Source organism: Ctenopharyngodon idella, chromosome 4 (genome assembly GCF_019924925.1).
Source record: "Ctenopharyngodon idella isolate HZGC_01 chromosome 4, HZGC01, whole genome shotgun sequence".
NCBI classification, from domain to species: Eukaryota; Metazoa; Chordata; class Actinopteri; order Cypriniformes; family Xenocyprididae; genus Ctenopharyngodon; species Ctenopharyngodon idella.
The window spans coordinates 1,175,499-1,202,506 of NC_067223.1; the positions used below are offsets into that span (position 1 = coordinate 1,175,499).

A 27,008-nucleotide genomic window follows, 5' to 3' on the forward strand; every position below is an offset into this window, starting at 1 on the left:
TTGCCACAACAATTATGCACATTTACTCCAAATCTTAATCTATTTTTATATTGTCCAGTAGATGGCAGAAACTTTCCTCTAATAAATCTAATGCATGCGTTTCTTATCTAGCTGTACAGCAATACTTTAAGTGCGTACAGAAGTCTATTATTCGTATGAAACTGCATTAAGTCACTAAAGACAGTCAAACACATCTGTACATGTACTTTATTTCACAAATGAAATGCAAGATTGCCACTTTTGGAGTGAGGAAAAACTTGAACCTTTAAAAAAAAAAAAAAAAAAAAAGGCAAAACTGGTGTTGAGTGAGGACAAACATAGACAGTCTCTGCCATGGCCAAGACGATTGTTTGAGAGTCTTGAAGTCATGCATATACGCATGGGGGAAAATTAATTAAGAATGTTAGACATAACAAAACATAATACAATTCACACACAAACATTGTTATATCTAAGGTTTTGCTCTCTGGTCTTATCAACATAGTCACTGACAATCTAAGTCTCATTATAACATTTAACTGTAGTTGTAAAGTGCAACAGTCCTTACAAGGGAAAAGTGTTTAAGGCAAGTTAAACTGTAGCTTGGTACCTTTTCCACAGTGTTAAGAGTTTCAAGAGGGTTTAAATTAAAACTGGGTTTTGTGTTAAAGGACAAAGCAGCCTTGATCATTATTGGAGAAAATAGTATTTGTTACTTTAACAAGGACCTGGCAATAAGTGATTTTATGTGAAGTGTTTAACAAGATGCTGGACTGAATAACTGGAGAGACAAAAAAAAAAAACAATCTACTGTAAACAAAAAGGAAATCCAATCACATTGTCAGTTTCAGACAGTTCAAACGTTTGAAACTGGTAACAAGTATATTTTAAAACTTTTAAAATTACTTTGAAGCAATATCCTTGTGATGGAGACAGCGGTGAAACGCCAGCTGTGCCCAAACAGAAAACATCAAAGTTTGATGCATAAATGAAATCAGGGCAGCTATTTATTTCCCTAAAGAATGGCCTCACAAAAACAAACATACAAAAAGGAGGCTTTACTTCAGGAGAGATACGGTCTTTTCGAGGACAACATACCAGCTGCAATCCAGTAGGACATCAGTACTAACTTTGCCTTTTTCTTTTTGTAATTAATGGTGTGAATCTCATGTACGGGTCATATTTCAGCTAAAATAAAAATGAAAATTTGCGTAGAGAAAAAGAAGCCTATTTTTGGTACCATTAAGATTTTGTGCATTATTTACTTGATATTATTTACACAAATTATCATTACCATAATGTGAAGGAAAAAAAAAAAATTGCATTCTTATTACCGCAATTCAAAATTAACAAATAAAATTGTCATTCGTGTACTGGGGGAAAAGATTTGAATGTGAACAAAAAAAAAAAAATCTCATACTCATTACTGCAATTCAAAATTAATAAAATCGTCAATACCCTAATGTGACAAAAATCTCATTCTCATTACCGCAATTCTAAATAAAATAAATAAATAAAACTGTCATTAGTGTACTTGGTGGAAAAGATTTTACCGCAATGTGGAAAAAAAAGAAAAAGAAAAAGAAAAAAAAATCTCATTCTCATTACTATAATTCAAATCTGAGATTTTTGTCACATTAGGGTATTGATGATTTTATTTATTTTGAATTGCAGTAATGAGAATGAAATTTTGACCATTCTTCTAAAGAGGGGGGGGGGTAAAGATTTTATTAAAAAAAAAAAATTCTCATTCTCAGTACCACACTCCAAAAAAAATAAAACTGTTATTAGTGTAATGGGGAAAAATTTTATTTCCATAATATTAATTAAAAAAAAAAAAAAAAAAATCAATAGTGTAAATAAAAAAGAAAAATAACTTCTCTACTGCAATACAGAAAAAAATTCCAATACAAACACATACTCTCTTCTCTCTCTTTATATATATACACATTTAAATTGTCATTACCATACTGCAAAAAAAGATATTACCGATTCAGAAAATATTTATACATTCTGTTGTACAATCACTGCTGATTTAAAAAATATATTGTATATATTTAAAATAAATTCGAATTTTTTCTGCATTACACTAAGGAAAACTTCATTTTGCATTGCGGTAATGAGAATGAGATTTAATCTGGGGGAAATGTGCATAATTGTCATGAAAAATATCACAATGCACAAAATCTAAAATAGACTTCATTTTCTTAATGTAATTTGTTTTTTTCTTTTAATTTTGGAGTGAAATATGACTCGGACATGTTCTTGATGGGCGGGCTTTGTGAGATTTACCCAATATAACTGACTTTTTAGGCATTTTAAGAACTTGTTTTGGTTATTTAGTGTGGGACCTCTGTTGCAGTAAATACAAACAAGACATGGCCAAGGACATGTAGTTTTGCACATGTGAGTTTGTGTTAGTGTGTGTTTAGGTTTTGGTCTGTTATTTTGAGTACTAGCGTGTGCCAGTCTGTACCTGAGGCCTGTCATGAGGAGAGTGGACATGGGATGCCACATGAAACATAAATCCCCCAAAACACACACACACACACAAATACACACACTTTAAAACAGAGACGCACACACACCAGTTACATCCAATGATGTCTGTGACCTGAAATCAAGCTCAATAAATACAACCAAAAAGATGAGAATAAATATCCTCCTTTTTCAGTCCTCCTCAGTTTTTTTTGTCTGCTGTGATGTCACTTCCTCTTCCTCATCTGAGTCCCCATAGGTGCTTTCCTGCATGTGTGTGAAGGTATGAGAACGTGCTGCTACCTGGGCAGCCAGGGAGGAACTGAAACTGATCGCTTCTGAGCCATGCAGTTCTGTCAATCTGTCAATCACAGAGAGGGTGGGCACTCGGGGTGTGAGCGGGTGTGTCCCATCATGCTCGTCCTCTATGAGCCCATCTGACTGGAAGAGCTGCGTTTCCTCTGCAGTCTCCTCACTGGCGTCTTTAGCTGCCCCAGTTACATCCGAATCTCCACAGCAAAATTCAGTCACAGAATCTTTCTCTCTATCCGCCCCACTCAGAACTTCAGTCTGCTGCTCGCTTTCATTCTCCTCTCCTTGTTGGGAGAAATGGTTGCCTGTGGTAGTCATGGACTCCACTGAAATATGTGGCTCTAAAGAGTTTGTGTCCGTTTCTGATGTGTCCTTAGCAAACGGAGCCAGAGCAGCTAGAAGGACAAAAAATACATTGAAAAAGATTTAGCGTTGGGAAAGACAAACAAAAATGGTAGTTTTTTACAACTACAAGTAATTTAAACTACAAACTACAAGTAATTTAAAACTTGACTGTAGTTTAGAGAAGCTAAGCTAACTACACTAAATATCTTGACAATATTACTTTTCATGTAGTGTGAGCCATTTGTGAATGTAAAAGGTCAGCAAAGCTTCAATGATTAAAGTGCACTTAAAATGGAGTTACTGTCTCCTAAAAGAAAAAACCTATTCTGAACTGAAAAGAGTCATCAGTAATTCCAGTCTAACTTCCTTCATGAACCTACATAGGTTTTTCAAATTTGCATAATGCCAGTCTATAGTCTTCATTAGCTGCCCATGAACAACATCTACTTTGACCCGCCCTCTGAAAGGCCTGGAAGAGTTTGTTTTGTGTTGTCGACACGTCGAGAAGAAGCTATGGTGTTTCATTATCAGACTCAGGCTTGAATTGATATGGTAAAACTGACCCCATCATTACTGTTCATATCACTGTGTATCAAGCACTGAGAAAGAGCTGAAATTCAGATATGGTAATAGGCATTTTGTTTCCGACACACGCTGTAAGTGATAAACCAATCACAACAGAAAGAGCCATCTGACCAATCAGAGCACAATAAGCTCTCAGAAAGGAGGGGTTTAGAGAGACTGAATCCTTTATCGAACTGTTTCAGATTATGTGAGAAATGTCGAAAATTGATTCCAATTCTGGAATAGGATGCTTGTTATAAAATTACAATTTCTTATCGATTCCTTTGTGTGCATTTTAATATGACTTGAAACTATTCAAGTGCAAGAAGACCCGCGCGCTGTTTTTTGTGCTGCACACATCCAAAACGTGCACACGGAAAGCCGCCTCTCATACTTTATACTGTGCGATACTGCATTGAGTTCTTTTATGCATCTTTTTGCACTTGAACGGACAAATACACACAAAAATATGTCAAAATATTCTCGAAAAAAACAGTCGGTTATGTCTTAAGTGGACGTAAACAGTTGACAAAGAAAACTCAACAGTATATTGGATCCTTGCAGCTCTTAAAGTGACAGCAGCCTAATTTTCCTGCTGTCGTCTCTATGATAATGTTAATCAAACAAAAAAAAAACTGAAAATTCACTCGGTGTTCTTGACTGACTAACTTTTGTAAGTATATTTGTTATGTATATTTTATTTATAAAGTGCAGTGTTATTTTACATTTGATTACAGTTTCTGTACCTGAATACATGAAAATCTTAAAACACTGTTTATTTCAATCAGATCTTTGTTCAGTTGTATTTATTTGTGTGATTGCTAATTTGTTTATTTTGTTCTTTTTTAATTATTGAGTGTTTACTTGTCTTTAATAATGCTTGAAATTTATATTAGTTAGGCTAGTTGTTTTTGCTATGGTATTTTTATTGGAATCGAAATTGATAAAAATTGGAAACGATAAGCAGAATCAGAATCGTTATAATTCAAACGATACTCAGTAAAAACAGGTAATGCTGCAATGTATATTATTAGTGTTTTTTGACCTTGGACTCGTATAAACCTATTTTATAGGAGACTCCAAAACAAAACTATGAACCTTTAAAATAGCATAATAGGGGCACTTTAAACTAAAATAAAAATTGAAAATATGAAAATAAAAGATATCAAAATACTATACACTATATTGCCAAAAGTATTGGGACACCCCTCCAAATCATTGAATTGTTCCAATCACTTCCATGGCCACAGGTGTATAAAATCAAGCACAAGGCATGCAGACTGCTTCTACAAACGTTTGTGAAAGAATGGGTCACTCTCAGGAGCTCAGTGAATTCAAGTGTGGTACCGTGATACTGTGAAATTTCCTCACTACTAAATATTCCACAGCCAACTGTTAGTGGTATCATAAAGTGGAAGCAATTGGGAACAACAGCAACTCAGCCACAAAGTGGTAGGCCACGTAAAATCACAGAGCGGGGTCAGTGCACATTGAGGTGCACAGTCCGCAGAAGTCGCCAACTTTCTGCAGAGTCAATAGCTACAGGCCTCCAAACTTCGTGTGGCCTTCAGATTAGCTCAAGAACAGTGCGTAGAGAGCTTCATGGAATGGGTTTCCATGGCCGAGCAGCAGCATCCAAGCCTTACATCACCAAGTGCAATGCAAAGTGTCGGATGCAGTGGTGTAAAGCACGCCGCCACTGGACTCTAGAGCAGTGGAGACATGCTCTCTGGAGTGACGAATCACGCTTCTCTGTCTGGCAATCTGATGGAGGAGTCTGGGTTTGGTGGGTTGCCAGGAGAAGGTACTTGCCTGACTGCATTGTGCCATGTGTAAAGTTTGGTGAAGGGGGGATTATGGTGTGGGGTTGTTTTTCAGGGGTTGGGCTTGGCCCCTTAGTTCCAGTGAAAGGAACTCTTAATGCTTCAGCATACCAAGACATTTTGGACAATTTCATGCTCTCAACTTTGTGGAAACGGAGATGGGATAGTCCTTTCCTGTTCCAGTGAACAAAGCAAGGTCCATAAAGACATGGATGAGCGAGTTTGGTGTGGAGGAACTTGACTGGCCTGCACACAGTCCTGACCTCAACCCGACAGAACACCTTTGGGATGAATTAGAGCGGAGACTGTGAGCCAGGCCTTCTCGCCAACATCACTGCCTGACCTCACAAATGTGCTTCTAGAAGAATGGTCAAAAATTCCCATAAACACACTCCTAAACCTTGTGGAAAGCCTTCCCAGAAGAGTTGAGGCTGTTATAGCTGCAAAGGGTGGACCAACTCCATATTAAACCCTACGGATTAAGAACGGGATGTCATTAAAGTTCATGTGCACGTAAAGGCAGGTGTCCCAAAACTTTTGGCAATATAGTGTATATACAATACTTAAAATGCAAAATAATACTAAAATAACTGGTAATACAAAAAAAGCAAAATAATTGCCAAAAAAAACAAAAACAAAAAAAACTTCAGTACAAATGAGAAATTTTGTAAACACTACTGAGGGATGGCTCAAAAACATTTTTTTGTGTTTTTAAGCTGGTTTATTGAACTGTCTGAATTGATTGGCTTAGCTGGGTAGCATGTCCCATTAGTTGGTTGCTAATCTCTTTCAAAAGAAGAGCATCTCTTTCATTTGATAGCCATTCAAAAGTAACTGTGTATTACAAATAATTTATCAGACTTCAGTCGGCCAATGGTACTTATGAGAGAGAAGAATACTATAATATAGTAAAATATTAAATTTTGTTATAGTATGCGTGTGTTTGTGCATATAGTACCCTGGTCACTGAACAGCAGAAGCTTGCGTTTGTCTCTCTCTCCATCTGACGTTCGGATTCCCAGGACGGATTTCAGCTCGAGTAAAACGCGTCTCGACTCCTCACGTTCACGACGTTGGCGCTCCTGTTCCCATGGCGACAGCATGTCCACGGATCCTCTCCACTCCGTCTCAGAGTCAGAGTCCGAGACATATGCTTCCAGTTCCTGGCCAAGAAGAGCAACTTTTTAAATCCCAACTAAGCTAATAACCTCAAAATTCATTGTTTATGAATATCGCTGCATGCCCGCTAATAACAACACTGAAATCTTAGCAGTTTGTTTTGCTTTGCTCCACAATTTACATTTGTGAAATTCTGTTGATAAAAATTATAACAATAACAAGCACTATATATACAAACAGTAAGCAAATGAACTAGATTTGGACAAAATATGAGTGGTGCTTGTTTGTCATGCCTGAAGTTTTTTTGAAGGCTTTCATGGGATATGTCCACAACAAAGAAAAGAAAGACTTTTAAAAAAATCTAGTTTAAAATGCAAGTGCCAAATTCTGACTACAAATGCAGTCTTTGTATTCATGTAGGTTGGTAATAACTTAATTATTTAAAAAAAAAAAAAAAAAAAAAAAAAAAAAAAAGAAAGAAAGAAAGAAAAGGTTTTAAATATAAATATATTTCAAGGTAAAATGATTTTTAGGACACAAATTAATTTATAAATCAATCAAATATCATGAATTTCTTTTAAGATATGTTGTGATTCAGAATGTCAAGATTATGTTTTTGGGGAGTTGCACCACTTGACATTTTCTGAATTAATCAATCATAAAAAGGTCAAATTTTAATTTTGAATTAAATGTAATATTTTAAGACAATATTTTGAGCTTGACAGTCATGAGGGTCTTCAGAGGTCCTATAATTGTCCCAGAGGACAAATAATTTATTGTTTTATGTATGTTTCTGCATATTGGTCGTACCATATGGCGTTGGGTATGTTTACATGACAACGATATGGTTAAAACGAAGAAGTTTTTCCTTTGAGTTTTCCACGTACAGACGACACCATTGTCAAAACGATCCTCATTCATAGAAATCCGTGAAAATGACTAAAAACGCTGTATTTTGCTGGCAGGCCATTAGATGGCGATGAAATAAATATAATGCGCATGTGCATGATGTCATCATTTTCACAGATTCGCGTTTTTGTCGTTTACATGGAGACCCTTTTCAAAAACTTGCACTTTGAAACCCGTTTTCAAAAGTTTGCGTTTTCAGGAACCTAAAACGAGTTGTCGTGTAAATGAACGGCCAAAACGCATACATTTTTTCCGTTTTTAGTTGAAAACGGTGTCGAGTAAACACCCCCTAAGACTTGGCATACAAATGTTTTTCAAATAATAATAAGCAGTATTATTAAAATCAGCAAATTATTTATATGAAAAAAATTCTTTTCTATTAAAAATAATAAAAAAAACATACCAAAATAATTAGGATTTTCTTTTGAAGAATTTAATTATTTGAGATTTTTCTTCATTATATCAGGACAGCTGTATTGAAAAAATAAAATCTCAAAATGAATTTCAAACAGAAATTTTAAAAAAACTATCATAGATGAAATATGAGTAATAATAATAGTGATGCTTGCCTTAAACATAACTAGTAATGCAGATGCTAATACTTTTCTCGTGCTTGAATGTATACTCACACACATGCACACACAAACACACAGAGACACACACACACAAGTACAGACACAGACACACACACAGTACCTGTTCCTCAGGGACAGGGTCTCTGTCCTGTATGTGTGTAATGGGGGCGGCAGGAGGAGGATCTGGGGCAGCTGTTTCCTCTGGCTGATCTGAACTCTCTAAGGAACACACACAAATACACAGTATCCTGCTAATGTGTCTCTTTTCTACACGAGTAAAATGACATGGGACAAATTCATTTTCTAGATTCATGGCACACTAAAATCTATGGGAATCGAATGTCGCTTGATGTGGTAGTGTTATTATTGTGATGTTCTACCCAATTACCAACAAATAGCACATTATTATAAACTTACACTACTGTTAAAAAAAGAACTTAAAAGACACTAAAAACTAAAACAAATAGTGTGAGTTTAGACATCACAACATTATAATGTACATCATGAAATACTGAAAAAAATATTCCTTTTGAAATCTGCTACAGAAAACAGTAAACTGTTTAAATTAGGGGGGAAAAGTCCCTGAAAACATCCTAAAGGATTCAATCTTTGCTATAATATATAACAAATAAATGTTACAGATTTTGGCATTTATGGATAAAACTGACATATTTGGATGGCCATTTACAATAAGTCATATTTACTTATCCTATTTTTTTTATCTGCTGCAAACGTTGCCTGCAGAAATGCATTACCGGATCTTGCAGAGAGTAATTAAGTTATTCTGTTAAAAATAGCTGCTGTTGTTTGGGACACATGTGTAGACGTGCAAAAATACATGAAACAACTGCACAGCTGAACTTTGACCTTCCTACAGTAAAAGCACCAGCTCCAAGGAGGGAAATCAAATGAAGCTGGGCGCCATGCGACCAATGACTTCATCTACTTGTGCATTGTGGCCTAATTCTGTAAAGGACATCACCCACCCCATCCCTCTCTCTCTGTCCTTTTTTACCCTCCTACTTCCCTAAAGATCCCTAAAATAACTGAAGGGAGGGAAATCAGTCGAATAAGGAACTCTAAAAATACTCCTAAGACACACGCTGTTACCGCACAAAGGCTGACGCACCTATTACACAGTGAGGACGTCATTCAGAGAGCTCGTATATACACATATATGGTCATGCTACAGGCATATCACAAGGCTCTCTGGAGTAATTGATTGTGATTAGTTAATTCTTTGATTTTACTGGTCAATTGTTTCTGCAGTGAAATATTTTTGATAACACTTTAGATTAGGGAACAGATATTCAATATTAACTAATTGCTTATTAGCATGCATATTACTAGCATTTTGGCTGTTTATTAGTACTTATAAAGCACATATTAATGCCTTATTCTGCATGACCACATTCTACATCCCCACACAATACCTAAACTTAACAACTACTTACTATCAATAAGCAGTAATTAGGAGTTTCTGGAGGGGAAAACTCCTAGTTAATAGTGAATATGTGTTCCCTAATCTAAAGTGTCACCATATATATTTTTTTTTACCATATAGCTACATGACTGATAATGACCGGCTGACTGTACAATATCCCTTATATAATATCCATTCTATTGTCTTACAGCCATTTTTGACCCATTTATGATACCAGGATTTGTGACATTGTCAAGAATATCTAAGCCACGATAAGTTTCAGCTTTTTATAAAACTATTAAAGTAAATGAACTAAAATAATTTAAAGACAAAGCGTTCCATTTGTAGTTTTAAAGGGTTAGTTCACCCAAAAATGACATTTCTGTCATTAATTACTCGCCCTCATGTCGTTCCAAACCCGTAAGACCACAAATGAAGATATTTCTGATGAAATCCGAGAGGTTTCTGACTCCTCCATAGACAGCAATTTAATTACCACTGTCAAGACCCAGAAAGGTACTAAAGACATCGTTAAAATAGTCCACATGACTACAGTGGTTCAAGCTTAAATTTTATGAAGCGACGAAAATACTTTTTGTGCGCAAAAACAACAATGACTTTATTCAACAACCTCTTCCCTGTCAGTCTCCTACATTGTTGACGTAGTAAACACAGTGCAGTGCTTCCGTGTTAACGTCCGAATGCCAACATAAGGGTGAGTAATTAATGAACGAATTTTCATTTTTGGGTGAACTAACCCTTTAACATAGGGCAAATTTGACCCGTATTTGAAGAACCTGTTATCTCTCACTACTGACATTTCAGACTTTAATAGGTTTTTTGTAAACATCTAAGTCAAAAGAAAAAATAATTTATAAAAAAAAAAAAAAAAAAAAAAAAAAAAAAGTCATATTTGAAGCTTGGCAGTGCCTGGTCGTTGAATTAAATAAATAATTAATTTAAAAAAAAAAAATTATGATAGTGAGTACAGAATGATGACATTTTCATTTTTGGATGAACTACTGTAAGAGGGACCTTTTGTACCAAAATCAAGAATTTTTAAATTTTTAGTCATTTAAAATGTTTCAAATTTAAACCAAGAATCACAATTAGGTTACAACTAAATTGAAATTAAATATTCACAAAAATGTTCAGAAAAAACCGCAAAATGAAACTAACAAAATAGTAGTTCATTCAAATTCCAAAGGAGCAGCGCAACAGCAGAGGATGACTGGTTGATAGTTGATTGGTTGATTGGTTGAGAGGATGACTTCTGACCTGGGGGGCTGGAGACCCGGCGTAGCATGCGGTCGACCTGCGCGAGCGTGTCGTCCCAGCAGCAGGTGCTGGCCTGCATGTGTGGCTGCAGCAGCTGCAGACGCTCCCTCAGGTCCTGATATCCCGCACACGTCATCTCCTCCGTCTCTTTAGCAACCATTAACTTTTCCAAATCATCCTCCAGAATTATGACCCTATGAGAAATTAAAGTGTTGTGATAAGAAAGTGTGTTAAAAAGGGGCATGTGCACCCTAGGTAAAGTTTTTATTTTGTATTCAGTATGAAAATGGAGTAAAGATCGCCACACAGTCATTGTGTCAGATGATCTTTTATTTTAGTTAATTTTATATTGAATTTCATAATATTAATAGTGAATTTTATAATATTAAAAAGTATTAAGTATTTTTTTTTAGAAAATTATTAATTTCAACAATTTTGTGTAACATTTAAAAATAATTCTAATAAAAAAACAATAATATAAAAAAATGAAACTAACTAAGAAGTACATACTCGTTTAAGAGTGTTTTCAGGTGAAGTTGTAAACTGCGGACAGACGTGTGTAGAGAATTGAGCTCTCTACACTTCTGTTGAGCCCGTCCATTTCTTCCTGAGGGCAGCGACTGGTGCTGCGTCTCAAAGTAACGATGGAAATCGTAGCTGCGCTGAAGATCACCAAGGCAACCGGCCAGGGTGCGATGAAGAGAGTCAGTAATCAAAGGGACGCTGCTGTACGTGAGGGGGCGGGGCCTGGAGTCTAGCTCCTCCCTCCCCGGAGACAGCAGCAGAGCTAATCGGCGGAAAAACTCTGAGCTCTGCCCGACCCACAACTGGAACAATGTCTGCAAACCAATCAATGATTGATTACTGAAGAGAATCATGTGTTGTGTTATTTATAACAACAATCGGGCTGGGCAATTTATTGAATATAGTTCGCAATGATTTTGAAGAAGCATTACGAATATTGTAATGTTCTTAATGTGCATTTTATTTGACCATTAGGTTCCCTAAACATGCCGTGGAATAGACAGACTCAAATAATCCAAATAATAATTAAGCAATTAATTTGTGTCATGAATCAAAAAGATTCATGGAAGTCCCAGCATACCATTTAATATGCTTTTAAATGTTTCATGAAAAATATATGTAGGTAATCATTGTTATTAAATATTGTTATTAAAAATATAAAAATAAAAACAAAAATATTGCTACTAATTAATATTTAAAAATAATGTTTTTTTATATATATATATATATATATATATATATATATTATAAAATATTACTTTAAATACATGTTTACTGTAATGTAATTAAGATATTTTTGGCAACAACTGCTGTTTTGTCCAAATTATGTATAAAAAATGTATTGATTATCAAATTGATTATCTTTACTAGATAAATATTGTAACAATTTGTGTCATCACTGTGCTTTTAAATGTTTAATAAAATACATATGCAGTTATTGTTACACTGCTAATAAATAAATAAAAGCAAGCTCCAAATTTGGTCTCTCCTGAAAAAAAAAAAACCTGTCAAATTTCACAGAAAATACATAAATATTAAGACATATTTACAGATAAAAATCAAGATATGTTTACAGATAAATATCAAGAATACCTTTATATTTTTAAGCAATATCTTTACAAGATAAATATGGTCAAAACACAGAAAATGAATGAGATCTAAGTTCATCTATATTGCCCAGCCCTAATCAAGTGCGAGTTTCTCTACCTTGAGTGCAGGCAGGCTGTATTCATTGGTCAGTTCTTGTGCTTGCTCATCAGAAAGATGCTCCACCCCCAGACCAAGACCTAGCTCTCTGATCGGCACGGTGGACACGTAGTTGGTGACATTGTCAATCTCTGAGTTCAGCGGAAATGTAAAACATAGTCAAGGACTCAACCACTAAGAATCCAAGTGAATTAAATGTTTAGAAATCGTAATGTAAAAGCAACTGATCGCTGCGATACTGTTGGATCAGGATATGATTTGAGCATGATGCATGTGGCGAGGCGAGAGGCTCGGAACGCGCAGCGAAGACTCTGATAGGCCGCCTTCCGTAGACCAATCAGCTGCTGACTCCGAAGCTGCACCGCCCTGTTAAAGGGACAGGCGCCACTCACCCTGTCGAGTAAACTTGACAAGTGAAATGTGATCCAACTGTGCAGACGTCCGAGAACCATCAGGGCAGACACACATCACAAACAACACATATAATACTACTAGACTAAAACTATCTAGCAATGTAACAAAAATGACACAATTAATGACAAACTAATGCACCTACATTACTGTTCAAAGTTTGAGGGCGCTAAGATTTTTTTTTTTAAGTTTTTGAAAGAAGTGCTCACCAAGGCTGCATCTATTTAATAAAAAATATAGTAAGACAGTAAAATTGTGAAATATGATAACGCATTATTGTAAAACAACTTTTTTTATATGTAAATGGATGACACAGCTGAATTTTAAGCAGCCATTATTCCAGTCTTCAGTGAACTTTCTCAGTGTTGACGAATAGAAAGTTAAAAAAAAAAAAAAACATTTATTTAAACAGTAAAGACTACATTGTTACAAAAAAATATTCTATTACTTTTTATAAATTTGATGCAGGGGTTCTCAACTTTTCCTCAAGTTTTGCTCCAACCCTGATCAAACTCACCTGTCTGTAGCTTTCTAGTAATCCTGAAGACTTTCATAAGCTCGTTCAGGTGTGTTTGATTTGGGTTGGAGTAAAACTTTGCAGGAAAGTGGATCTCGAGGGCCAGAGTTGAGAACCCCTGATTTAATGTATACAAGTGTTCATTTTTTATCTTACTAACCCCAAACTTTCGAACAGTAGCATATATTACTAAGAATTATTACACATAACACAGACAGCATCTAGTGAAAGACAAATTACATTCAACATGCATAGCAAACTAAATACACACATACATTATTAAATCTATTTAAACACACATAACAGGTATTCATTCATATATAGAAGATATGAGCACAAGCCAGTAATTCACATGCAGGATATAGTGTGTAGAAAATATAAATTATGAGGGCACAAAACATGATCAACACTGTGTTTTATAAAACGGTCAGTTCCTGTCCCTGATTCTGATTGGTCAATAGCTGTATTTTATTCACGATAAAACACAGCTATGACCGCTTCACCTAACGGTTCTGTGTATCGCTACACAACACCCTTAGCAACCACTCTTAGCAACGTAAACTGTATCTTCTCAATTGATATTGTTCATTGAAGCTTACTGTATATTATGTAGAAGAGTGTTGTGAGAAAAAGACCGAGTGAGCGAGTTTATTACCTGCATTCAGATTTAGCATTTTCCTTCAGGCTATTCCTATGTTCATAATAAAAAAATCTGTTTGGATGTCCGCTGCAATATCTTGTCCTTTTAACAGTTAATGGGTTTTCCCGTGCCCTGCTAACAATGACAGCGCTAGTCAAAGCATTTGTCATATGTGTCTTGTTCTGTGTTCACATCAATTCAGTCTTTTTAATATAAAAGTCTTCGTTACTGAGTGACTCACTCATAAAGATAGTTTTTGCCGCCATCTAATGGCGTAATAATGTAACTTCTGTTGCTGTTGATGGTCAGGGACTATTTTTTCCGACGGAAGGAATGCTTTTAGTGAAAGTTTACTTCATGAAAGTTGCATTGATACATAATTTTGGCTTTAATATTTGTATTGTGTGGTAACCGTTTTTAAAAGCAATAAGGTACTCAAGGCTAGTGCTGTATCGTGAATAGGTTACGGCTGAAGGGGTTGCAGGCACTCCGCTTCGAGTCGTGCCTAACAGCACCCTTCAGCCGTGACTCATTCATGATACAGCACAGCCTCTCATACCTTATTGCTTACAGACAACACTGAAGTTTGTTTGTGAAAATGTGCGTTAAATTTCTAGCAATTATTGGAAACTGAAATATAAATATAGCTTTACTTATTTTTTTTATTTTTTTTTTTAAAACTGCTAAAACTAAAAATGCAGGTACAAATTTTAAGACAGCTTAAATGTCAAAATTTTCAATCTGTAGAAAATTTTAGATTTTATATATAATTTTTTATTTTATATATAGTTTTGCTTAAAAAAAAAAAAAAACACTGCTAAAATTAAAAATGCAGGTACTGATTTAAAGAGCTTAAAATGTCTAATTCTACAGATTGAAAATTAGAGCTGATTCAAGCTCATATTTTAACTAAAAATGAGGAACCTTGAAAACTATGAGACAATGAGTCATGCGATCAAGCATTTAAAAAAATCCAGCAACTGAGCCATCAAAAAAAACAAAAAAAACCAAGTAAAATGCAAAAATGAAGTGTGTAATATTCAGGATGTTAAAATACTTTTTCCTATCTTAGGTTAATGTCCATACTGTAGAGTTAACTATAAATATGTCATTCTTAAATATATGCCTTTGTTTGACCGATCATGGATGGGAGTGTTTAGGAAAACTGTTTTAGGAATTGCCTAACCCACAACTGGAAGATTTACTCAAGTTTTAGGAAGATTCACTCATGAGCGGCACACTTCAAGTTTAAACAACTGCAAAACTGGATCACATGCAAAACTAATGCACAGCACATAAAGAACCAATCTCAGATGTTCACACAAAAAACAAAATCTAAAGACACTGCAGACAAGAACAAACATAAAATAACATGTGACTACAGAGGAAGGGTCCATGTGTGTGTGGTGTGACACTTACAGTGTGAATCCTCGTGAGATGACCTCTGTCTCCTGCATGAGACGCAAAGATTTGCGAGATAGACTGGTCAGCGCTCGGCTGTTGTTCACCAAACCCTCCATCTGGACGGCTAGAGACTGGACGTGGCGCTGTAGAACTGCCTTACGCCACAAAGACAGACCGCGACACGCACACATAACACACACCAGGACGGCACACAGCCACAGAGCCTGCTCGTGGTCAGGGTACGAAAAGCGCAGGCCGAGCAGGACAGCAAGCAGCCCGACCAAAACGGACACATCCCTATAACAAAGAAACATATCGTTAAAATATCAGCCTGATAAGGGTTAGGAGTTTTTGTTGGTATTGATGTGGGTGTGTACCATATAGAGGGTGACGAGAGGTAGCATGGCGCTGGAACAGCAGCGCTGGCACTGGGGCAGACAGTATCAGTGGAGCCCAGAGAGAGCACACTCGGATCCAGAAGCTCGATCAGCTCGACATCCTCCTGCAACAGCACATCCTGAGATAGCAGACAGCGCAGAGAATACTGGCGGAAGGCAGCGTCCTGCGGGAAAACAAACACAGTTGAACACAATCTCTCTGTGGCTGCAAATCAATCTAATTATCGGATCATCCGACTGCCTTGCAGCAATACTGGGATTCTGTACTGTAATACACAACAAGATAAGATCTTAGTCTCTGAATCTCACTTTTCTCAAACTGATTTTGAACTAATGTGATTGGTATCAGTTAGATCCTATGGAGTTGGAATCATTTAAAACTTCATTTGAAAAAAAGGTGACTAAAAATAAAAATAAAATAAATTACTTTAAATTCACTTTATGGTTATACAGGAATCAGCTGGAATTGAGAAATTCATTTTAAACGTCTCTTTATTTGTCATTTATAAATGTTTACATTTTAATTTAAAATAATGTTATGTGTGTTTGTGTAAAGAAATTAATTTAAATAGATAGTATTACTAAATATTACTTTTAAATTTAATTTCAAACATCTGCCAATTGCTTTTTATTTATTTATTTTTTTCATTTTTCATCAATTAAAAAAATACTTTTAAATTTTTATTTTAGATTGTAAACCATAAATAGTTTTCAAATCTTTTTTTTTTTTTTCATTTCAGAAGGAAAATACATATAGTAATCAAGCCAGGCATGATTTTCTTTTTTTTTTACAATAAAACAAAAACATCAATGTCAATACAAAGACAGCATCACAGCCAATCAAGTATGCCATTGGTCATGGAAATAAAATTAAATTCATTTTTTTCAAATATATATTTTGCAAAAATAAAGGATTACGAGCGCCATCCACCACCAAAGGATTTTGTTCACCAGCTGTCAGTCTTAAAGGTAAAATGATTTTACTTATGTATTTAAACTGTATTTATGATAACAGTGACAGTACAATATGTATTTTAGGTATGGCAGTGGCATATCTTGAGTTTTGATATTTGGGCTAGATTTTGGGATAGTTTAATTGGTCAGTGAGCTTATTTTGATTGGTCAACAGGCTGGTTTTGTTGCACAGTTTTGATAACCCTGCACACCACCAAGATTTAGTGATACAATAAAGTACCATTACATTTTACTACATAAACAACTATCCTCCCTCAAATATTTATGTGATTCTCACCAGCTGCTGCTCCTGCCAACGGGTGGCGCTGTCTCGATGCAGAGGACTCAGACTGCGCAGAGCATCAACCAGCCTCCAAACACCACCCTTCTGCAAAAAACACACAGATAAATCTATACAGCACACTAGATTTCTGAAGAAAACCAACATAGTTCATACTGTCATTCAGACCGGGTCAAGTTGCTAAATACTGAATAAGTATTAATATGTAAATACCCTTTGGTCATATGTTAATGAGCTGATGGTGTTGATGTCATAGAAATGACAATTTATAAATTCTTTGGATGGATGGGAGAGAAAGTTTAGTGTGTGCACGAGTATGTGTCCATAGAACATCCAACTTTTTTATTAAAAAAAAAAGAAAAAAAAAGAAAAGAATATTAGGTTAGCTTGCACTCAATTTTTTGTATGAATTTTTAATGAAATGCTCCCTCTTCTCCTAAAACTACATTCCACTTACTAGCAATACAGATAGCAAATCACCATTCATCACTATGACATAATCTAAATGATAATCATATATATATACACACACACATTTATGATGTTACAAAAGGTTTCCATTTAAAATAAATGCTGTTCTTTTGAACGTGTTATTTCTCAAAGAATCCAAGATAATTAACACTTTCAAATGCCAAGAAAGCCACTAAAGACGTATTTAAAACAGTTCATGTGACTACAGTGGTTCAACCTTAATGTTATGAAGCGACTAGTATACTTTTTGTGCACCAAAAAAATGAAATAATGACTTTATTCAACAATATCTAGTGATGGGCGATTTCAAAACACTGCTTCATGAAGCTTCGAAGCTTTACAAATCTTTTGTTTCAAATCAGTGGTTCGGAGCATGTATCAAACTGCCAAAGTCACGTGATTTCAGTAAACGGGGCTTCGTTACATCATTAGTATTTCGAAACGTTTCAAAATATAAATGGTTCACGTGACTTTGGCAGTGGTTCCAAACCACTGATTTGAAACAAAAGATTCGTAAAGCTTCAAAGCTTCACAAATACATTTTAAAATATATTCAAATGGAAAACAGTTATTTTAAATTGTAATAATATTTATTTGCAATATTACAGTTTTTACTGTATTTTAAATTCAAATACATGCAGCCTTAATGAGCATAAGAGACTCATATTTATCTTTATTAAAAGTCAGATGCTGGTATGTTTATCATTTTCTCTTGAGTAACATTCCACAGACTGACTATTGATTCCCGTCTGGGTCATGATCACACAAACCACACGTCTGGGGTTTTTCATTTTCATTTTAGCCTACATACTAAACATCCTATTGTATATTAGAAACTAAGACAGATTTCTGAAATGAACTTCAGACTTGATATCTTAAAATTTCAGAACAAGTGTGTAGTTTTGGGAAAGTATATTGGTCATTCAGGCTCACACAAGGAAGTTTTGCCTGTTTTGTCTTCTTTTCTTTCTTCATGTCTTTAGTATTCCACTGCTGTAGGACTCACATTCTAGATGCTTTGAGTGTGTGTCAGACAACTGAAGAATAGAAAGAGACTATGTGTGTGTGTGTGTGTTTGTGTGTTTGTGTCGTCACAGACTGGGAACACAAACAGGGACAGCCTGAACTGTGTAAACTTACAATATGATGCTCTCTGTGAAAACTTTACAAAAAATAAATAAATAAATAAATAAATAAATTTTGTGTCTAAAATAAATTGTGTACGCGCACAAACAATATTTTACTCTGCCAAAAGGAATGAGCTTCATTCACACACATTGAGTGGAATTTCAGCACATTCCCAAACAAGATTGAACAATTCTTCAGTCATTCATCACTTCCCTTTCCTGAGGTGACCATGAGACCGGCCTTCACTGTTTCACACAGATGGCTGTTGTTACAGGATCCAGTTGTAACATCTTTTTTTCCAATCAAAAAATAATTTATAGTGAAGACATTTATTCAGCCCATGCTCAGTAAAGTTCTTTTCTAACTGAGAAAAGGTTAGTGTATCTCACTTTATGAGACTTTGTGACTGTTTTCATACGCAGTTGATGTAGTGAACGTAGTGCAGCGCTTCCATGTTTACGTCAGAACACCGGCTCAGTATTGGCCGATGCTGTTCACGTGAGACAGGAGCCAGCCAATAATGAGTCAGCGTACTGACATAGAACACGGAAACGTTCACCCATGTCGACTGCGTATGACAACAGTGCAAATTGTTAAACAAATCGTTATTTTTGTTTGTTTTTTGCGCACAAAAAGTATTCTCATTGTTTCATAACATTAAGGTTAAACAACTGTAGTCACATGGACTATTTTAACAATGTCTTTACTACCTTTCTGGACGTCAAAAGATGCAATGGCGTTGCTGCCTACGTGTGGTTCAGAAACCCTCAGATTTCATCAAAAATATCTTAATTTGTCTTCCGAAGATGAACGAAGGACTTACAGGTTTGAGACGATATGAGGGTGAGTAATTAATGACAACCTTTTAACAACCCTTTAAGGCCAGTCTACACCAAGGATTATAACTATAACGATAAAGATGTAGCTCTCAAAATCATTCTTAATATAAAAAAATAGCAGAGTCCACACCACAACTATAACGATAACGTCACAGAGAAACAATATTGTTGGAATCACTTTTCCAGCAGATGAAAGAAAAACATTGACAGCCAATCAGAATCCATCCTGCTTTAAAGAGCTCGAGCATTTAAAGAAACAACAAATATGCAGCGCACGCTTTGAATAAACAGAGCGATATCATCTGATGATGTGAAAGCTCATATACAGTAGTTATCGTTATAGCTATCTTTATAGTCATCATTCTTGGTGTGAACAGGCCTTAAGACTTTGGTTTTAAAAAATACATTATTCCTGACAGGTAAAAGAATTTGTAGCATATAAAGGTGAAAACTAATTAGTAAAATTTAAATACTAATGCAATGATATCATATAAAGATCTTCTTTTGATACACAGTGAATTAATATCATTCACTTTTCAAATGCTACAATTGCCTACAATAACAATCTGACTTCTTGTATTAAATTTAGAAATATGATCTAGTCTCTCATTACAAGTCTACTAATGTAATTTTATAGACTTATAATGAGAAGTTTTGGAACATATAAATGTTTCTTATGCCAAAAGATGGCAATTACATTAGCATTAGCAGTCTGGGTTATGAATGAAATAATATAATTTAAAAAAAAAATGAAAAAACAAAACAAAAACAAAAACACAACAACCAAACAAAAAGTCGGCACACCAAAGCTGCAAAATTCAAAAATGTAATAATGAACTTTTACACAGTTGATGATTTGATTATATATATATATATATATATTTGTTTTTTATTTCAGCCTTGGAAATTGCATAATTATAAAATATATAACTGCATTTTTTATTAATATAATATATATATATTATACATAATTTTCTCAAATTGCCTGTAAAACTTCAGGGTGATTCAAAGTTTACCTAAAAATTTAAATTCTGTCATAACTTACTTAATTTTAAACCTGTGTGACTTCAGTTGTTCTTTAAAACACAAAAGGAAAAGCTTTACAGAATGTTCAAGCTGAATGTGCACCGGCTGTCAGTGAAAAAAAAAAAAAAAAAAAATACAGAAGCATCATAAAAACATTATAAAAGTAGCCTTCTAAGTCTATACAATAACTTTGTGAAAGAAGCAAACTGAAATCGCAATTAAATTATATTGTTTGCACTTTTCAGAGCTTTGGAGCCCAAGTCCCCATCTACTTTAATTTGATGGAAAAGAGAAGGGTGAACATTCTGCTAAACAACTTCTTTAGTGTTCCACGGAACACAAGTTCATACGGGTTTGGAACAAAATGGAAGTGTATAAATAATGACAGAATTTTTATTATTGGATACAGAATATTTAGTATTGGATCAGTCTGTTTCTAATTTGATCTTTCAATGTACGTTTCAAAAATTGTGTTGGTTGTGAAACAGTATTCAGATTAGCATCTAATCCGCTTCTGTTTGTTCAAGCAACACAACTCAAGTTTAGAAAAAAAAGTAAATTTTTCCAATTTTATTTAACACTACACAGACAAGGGTCTTCAGAGATTGTAGTTTGAAACCGTACGATTTGTGTATTGGAAAGGTAAGTGCTGACACTCACTTTGTGAGACGGGAGGATATCCTGAGGAAACGGTGCCTCCTCTCCGCCAGCGCTGGACTCCTCCTCCTGAGAAACGGGAGAACATGCCTCAAAATCTGTGTGTCCTAGATCCTGCAAGTACTGGAACAGCGGAGAGTTCTGGAGGGGTGAGAGAGACACAACTCTAAATAAACATGGGTCAGTGACAAATGAGGATGTCCAAGATGACGAAAAGGAAGAATCTTCTTTACTTTGGTTTTAGAAAAACTTTTATACATTTTTCAACAAAAGCTTTGAAAAATGTCATTACATCCTGAATATGTGAATGTACACATCCACATCCTCATTATTTTCTAAAGTTTTTAAAACACATTTAATGGTGAAAAGATGTTTTTGATGAATGAATAGGGGATTTTATTGGGGCTTTCTATTTGACTGCCTAAACTAACCTTGGCATGTCATAAAAATGATAAATAATATGACTTTTAAAAAAATTTAATGACCTAGACACAGTTGAAATGTTCGACAGGGGTCTTCTCTGTGATATAATTTTCTGTTATGGCTTTCTTGTCACATGATGACAGAATGTCTTTCCCAACAAAATATTTTCTAGTAGTGTTGTCACGATACTGGAATTTCCAACTTCAATATGATACCTTGAAAAATATCGATACTCAGTACCATTTTCAATACCATGGGGAAAACAGCCACATATATACCGCCATACAGATAATTTGTTATTATCTCATCATTTTTGATAATTTGGGTAATTTTGTTGCAATAGCCTACAGACAGCACCGGGAGGCTTTATTTGAATCATTGAACTACATTTACAAAAAAAAAAGACAAGTAAACAGTCAGTAATAAAATAAAAACAAATTGCAAACAATAGCACAAATAAATACAATAGAATAAAGAAACAAATGAAATAAACATGGCTTTACGTTTTTTAGTTGGGTCTAACAGTGGTATTTAGGTAAGAAACAGAAGTAAAATAACACTGGATAGTCTTTCATTGTAAAAATTAAATTCAGATTAATTCTTACAATTAAAGTTACAAAAGTTTTTCAGTCAAGAGCAGTGAATGATTTTCTCTGTCTTTTGTTCTTTGATTAACATGACAGACAGCAGCAGGAATATTAGGCTGCTGTCACTTTAAGAGCGAATGCACGGATCCAATATACTGTTACACAGCATGCGTTTTCTCTCAACTATTTATGATCCAAAACTTACTGTATTTACCTGAATACTCTGCAAGAGAGGCATTTTGATATATTTTTGTATGTATCTGACTGTTTAAGCACAATAAGCAACGGAAAAAAAAGAAGTCAATTTGGTACTTACAAGCTGTTTGAGAGGTGGCTTTTTATGTGAGCGCCACTTATATAGATCAGTAGTATCAGTTAGGGCTGGGCGATATGGCCAAAAAGTCATATCTCGGTATTTTTTGGCTAAATGGCGATATACGGTATATATCTCTGTATTTTCTACATTTTTCTATTTGGATTTAGAAAAAAAAAAAAAATCTGTATTTACTTTTTACAAATTTTAATTTAACATCCTGCCTAATGTTGTCCTATAAACAGTGTTTATACTGAAAGCTATTAATACAAATATAGTGAATGTAACCCTGTAGCCTGGCACACTAATAGGCCTACAGATGTGCAAAAAAGAGAAAACTACTTTACATTCTAACATTGTAACATTACAATCTAAAAATAAAAATAATGCTTTTTAAAGCAGAAGTTAAATTCACTAGACTAAAAATTAAAATAAAAACAAAAGCACAGACTAATTAGCTATACTTATATATATATATAAATATATATATATATATATTAGTTACTGCTATCATAAAAATACACTTACTTGTAGGTTTAAAATTCTACATATGACACATTTATTGTTCAACAACAAACATTTAATCAAAATGTATATTTTAGTCGATCCCATTCTATTGAGCTCCGTCTGTTTGGCGCGAATGCGCGCGACGGCGCTCGTTCACGGAAGTCTATGAAGCTTAGAGGAGAATGAGATTTGCTAGCAGAAGGCTCGTCCACTCCTGACAGCAAAATGGACATATTGTATGACTTTCTAACATTTACAGATGGAGAATATACCTGTGAAATGTGGTGTTTTCCTTAGCGCATAACTTACATCACAAAAGCATTAAACAGCGCAAATATCTGTCAGCACGTGAATCCGTCAGATCATCTGACGGGGCAAGCAGCTTTAAACGGTAGGCCTAACGTTACGTGTTAACTATATCTTAATCTTACGAGTTATTTTTAAAGCCCTTAATATTAAGCATGTCTCATGTTTAGGCCACATTGTATTATGAATTTCCCCCGCAGCAGCACTCTGCGACATGCACTGCTGTTTTTCAGATGCGCTACTGTATATCGATATAAACGGTATCGCCTCATTCCGTATCGTAGCCTATATTAAATATCGGTATATCGTACGAACTCGATATACCGCCCAGCCCTAATATCAGTGTTTAGATACTGCAGAAAAGGAGTATTGGAACCGTTTCAGATATTTCAGTATCAATACATATCGAAATATTGATATTTTTGACAACACTAAATTAATTAATTTTAAAAAACAGGTAAAACGTGTTTATCTTTACACATTCTTATGAAATAATAATCATAATAAATTATGCCAAAATAAAGAATAATTTAAATTTCAGCACTTTTTCTTCAATGCGATCTCATGACAGTCACACCACATACACACATAATACATATGTTATCAAAAAAATTCTTTCCTGTATGTTGGTCATAGCACACAAACTTTGATTTGGCAGACAAGAGTTTTCCAAATATGAATAATATTTTAAACCAAAACTGCTCCATTACTTTTTAAAAAGAAGATTTTTTCTTTTTTCTTTCATTATGGAGACATTTTGACAAAAGATATCATCAAATAAGAAATCAAAATGTTTTTTTATGGAATATTGCAGTATTTATTATAAATTATTTATCCATGCACATTAATGTGCCCTTATAATCTTTAATCAAAACAACTTCCCCTCACTCTTGCAACAACATCTCTTCTCCGATGATGTTTACTGGCGATAGGGTGGGGCAACCTGTCACTCACATGACATCACAGCAATAGCAAACCATAACCATCCAATCAGTTCCCGATGAACAGAATCAAATCCCGCCCTACATTTTTTTTTCTTGTTCGAGAAGCAGTTTCACTCAGATATACGTCATAATAGTGAAGAAAATAATATCGCAACTTCAGTTGATTTACTGCAGAACACTGTTCTAAAATGTAAAATTAATTTCTTTTCTTTCTTTATTTGTCATGTCATTGACCCACATACATTTTAACATTTCAGCATTGGTATTCAGTTCACGTATGTGTCATCCATAGCAGCAGCCATTATTTCATAGGGGGAAAAAACATAATTTGATGAACAAATAAGTGAAAATAATAAAGAGAGGAAGGGAGGAGAGAGAAACAAAGAGGAGTCATGATTCAGATGTCTTTCTCAGGAAGTTAAGGGCTGTGCTCCCTCAGAGGAGAAACACCAGAAACAACATCCTTTCCTGCCCTTTTCCTCGCTTACCTCTCGCACATCCCTCGCTCTAGTCTTAGTTCTTCTCAAACGCAACATCGCTCAACGAAGGATGCAGATCCGACACTTTCGCAGGTCCCAATTCCCAACCAGAGATCCAGAATCACTGGCTCATTTCCACTACTTACCATTGCCACTGGATTTGAGTTGCTAAAGAGGTTTAAAATTCTCATATTCTTATTTCAGTCAAATCCTGCACTGAGGTAGCCTGCCACCCGTCACGAACTTTGGATCTTTTTGCTCTAAAGCTCATTTGCAGCGAGAGGAATCGGTTGGCGGGTGTTTATTGATGTCAGAGAGCAGCTAAACTGGCCTGAGGCGAAAGACCTGATTTTAGGTCAGCAAATGAGAGCAAACAGAATCCGACTGTTTTTGTTTTGAAGTCTGGATAGTACATTACGATATACAACAGATACAACATTTTAAAAGCATGACCCAAATCTGACCAGCACAACATATGCCAACAACTGCCCAAAACAGAAGGATTTCTACAACTTCTGACCAATAATCTTTTCTTAGTTGTTCACATGTTTGTTTTTTTAATACATGCAGAAATTTCTTGATGATAAAGCTCAGCAGAAATAGACAAAATGTACTTTTACTATTGAAATTCCCATTAAGATTTTGTTTCCAATACATTTTCTGCCTTAGAAATACTTTTTTTCCTCAGTTTTCATGGGCACCCCGAAGTAAACACACATAAAACTGGATGAACTTAAAGGGATAGCAGTTCTGTCATAATTTACTCACCCTCAAAACCTGTATGGCAATATATGATGAATAAATATATATAGTTTCAATGGATAATGAATAAAAATAGTGTACAACAGGTGTTCTTTTTATTTCATTTGCAATTATGTATATATTTGCATTATAACAGACTGACTACCCTGGTCTATATCAATATTGGTTGATGAAAACCCATATTGGTCATTTAAAATTTTTTATATGTATTATTATTTTTATTTTTTTTTTTTGGTTTGGGATTGCAAGTAGTTGATCCAGGAAAAACAAACAGTTACATTATTAATCCATAATTATTCCATATGACTGTTTGCTCTATCTACTATGATTTATTGGAACCATTGCCACAAACAGATTAAATAAATCTAGATCAATGCATATGACAGCATGGTTTCCCTGGTGATTCAGCATCCGTAGGATGTTGATCTGACATCCCCAATCTTGACTCATAAAGGCGGATCAGAGCCACACATCCTTTGATGCACTATGTTCTTAATTCAATTTAAAGAGAATAAAATAAAACAGACTACAGAGAGAGACATACAGAAACTGTCCACATTTACACTCTGGCTGTGTCACAAAACTTAGTGAGGTACCGACCTGTGTTTTTGTGACATCTACTCTTAAAACACCTACCTAGACAGGATTTTAAAAGTATCATAGTACCAAAACCTAATGAGCTACAAGCATAAATAGCATTATGGAGGCATTTCAGTCACAAAAACTAGTGGGCTGCCTTCCTAGACAGCATTCTGGACACCAATATCTAAAAACTATAGAATTGCCAATCTAGAAAACATTTTTGGGCATCATAAAGTATCAAAATCTAGTGACCTGCCTACCTAGACAACATTGCAACCTAGTGCTTGACGCGCCTATGATGCCCAGAAATGCTATCCAAGTAGTCAGCTCACTATATTTAACAGTCTCTGACCCTGTTCATACAAGATTTATGTCTCCTAAGATGCTGTATTATATGAAAAAAAGGAGGCAGACCTACTTTGCAACGCGGTTAACATTTAATTAAACCCAAAGTGCTTAATAAGCAGCTCATTGTAGAAGTCATTGTAGAGGTGCATAGGGAGGAGTGTTACGTGCTAAGTGCGGGCTGCTAACTGCACATCTATCACAGATATTTGAGCAGCGGTTGTGTGCCCGCGTAGACGCAAGTGTCTGGATCAGAAACTTACCTCGAACACAACTTCTTCATCAAAATCCTCAGTCATAGCTCTCCGCCATATGTGTTCATCAGATGCGCATGCTGGGATGGTAGTGGATATGAATTACAGGAGAGATCTGTGTAGCTTCTGCTGAATGCGCAGAGACATGCCATGACTTGAACTACAATTCCCATGGTTCATAGCTCTTCTTCGTCTATTTGACGACGGTTCGCAAAATTTGTAGA

The 27,008-nt window shown here is 35.1% G+C and overlaps 1 protein-coding gene across 1 annotated transcript; it reads right to left on the reverse strand.

Moving 5' to 3' along the window:
- Positions 1 to 189: 189 nt before the first annotated feature.
- On the reverse strand, positions 190 to 26,979 carry vezt (vezatin, adherens junctions transmembrane protein). The gene is made up of 12 exons (XM_051891096.1): positions 26,794 to 26,979; positions 21,286 to 21,423; positions 17,159 to 17,248; positions 15,886 to 16,070; positions 15,524 to 15,805; positions 12,790 to 12,929; positions 12,537 to 12,682; positions 11,316 to 11,644; positions 10,806 to 10,999; positions 8,226 to 8,323; positions 6,460 to 6,664; positions 190 to 3,164 (listed from the first exon to the last, which is right to left on the reverse strand). The coding sequence occupies exons 1-12, from the start codon at positions 26,827 to 26,829 to the stop codon at positions 2,650 to 2,652; spliced, it is 2,358 nt and encodes a 785-aa protein (XP_051747056.1). The 5' UTR covers positions 26,830 to 26,979; the 3' UTR covers positions 190 to 2,649.
- Between the last annotated feature and the right edge of the window lie 29 nt (positions 26,980 to 27,008).

What these genes read in the sequence shown, in the direction of transcription:
- vezt (XM_051891096.1), bottom strand. Translation starts at nt 26,829, where the DNA reads ATGACTGAGGATTTTGATGAAGAAGTTGTGTTCGAG. An exon ending in CTCTCGTCACCCTCTATATG is followed by an intron (nt 15,806 to 15,885) that starts GTACACACCCAC and finishes TCTTTGTTATAG; the next exon opens with GGATGTGTCCGTTTTGGTCG. An exon ending in ATCTCACGAGGATTCACACT is followed by an intron (nt 12,930 to 15,523) that starts GTAAGTGTCACA and finishes TTTACTCGACAG; the next exon opens with GGTGAGTGGCGCCTGTCCCT.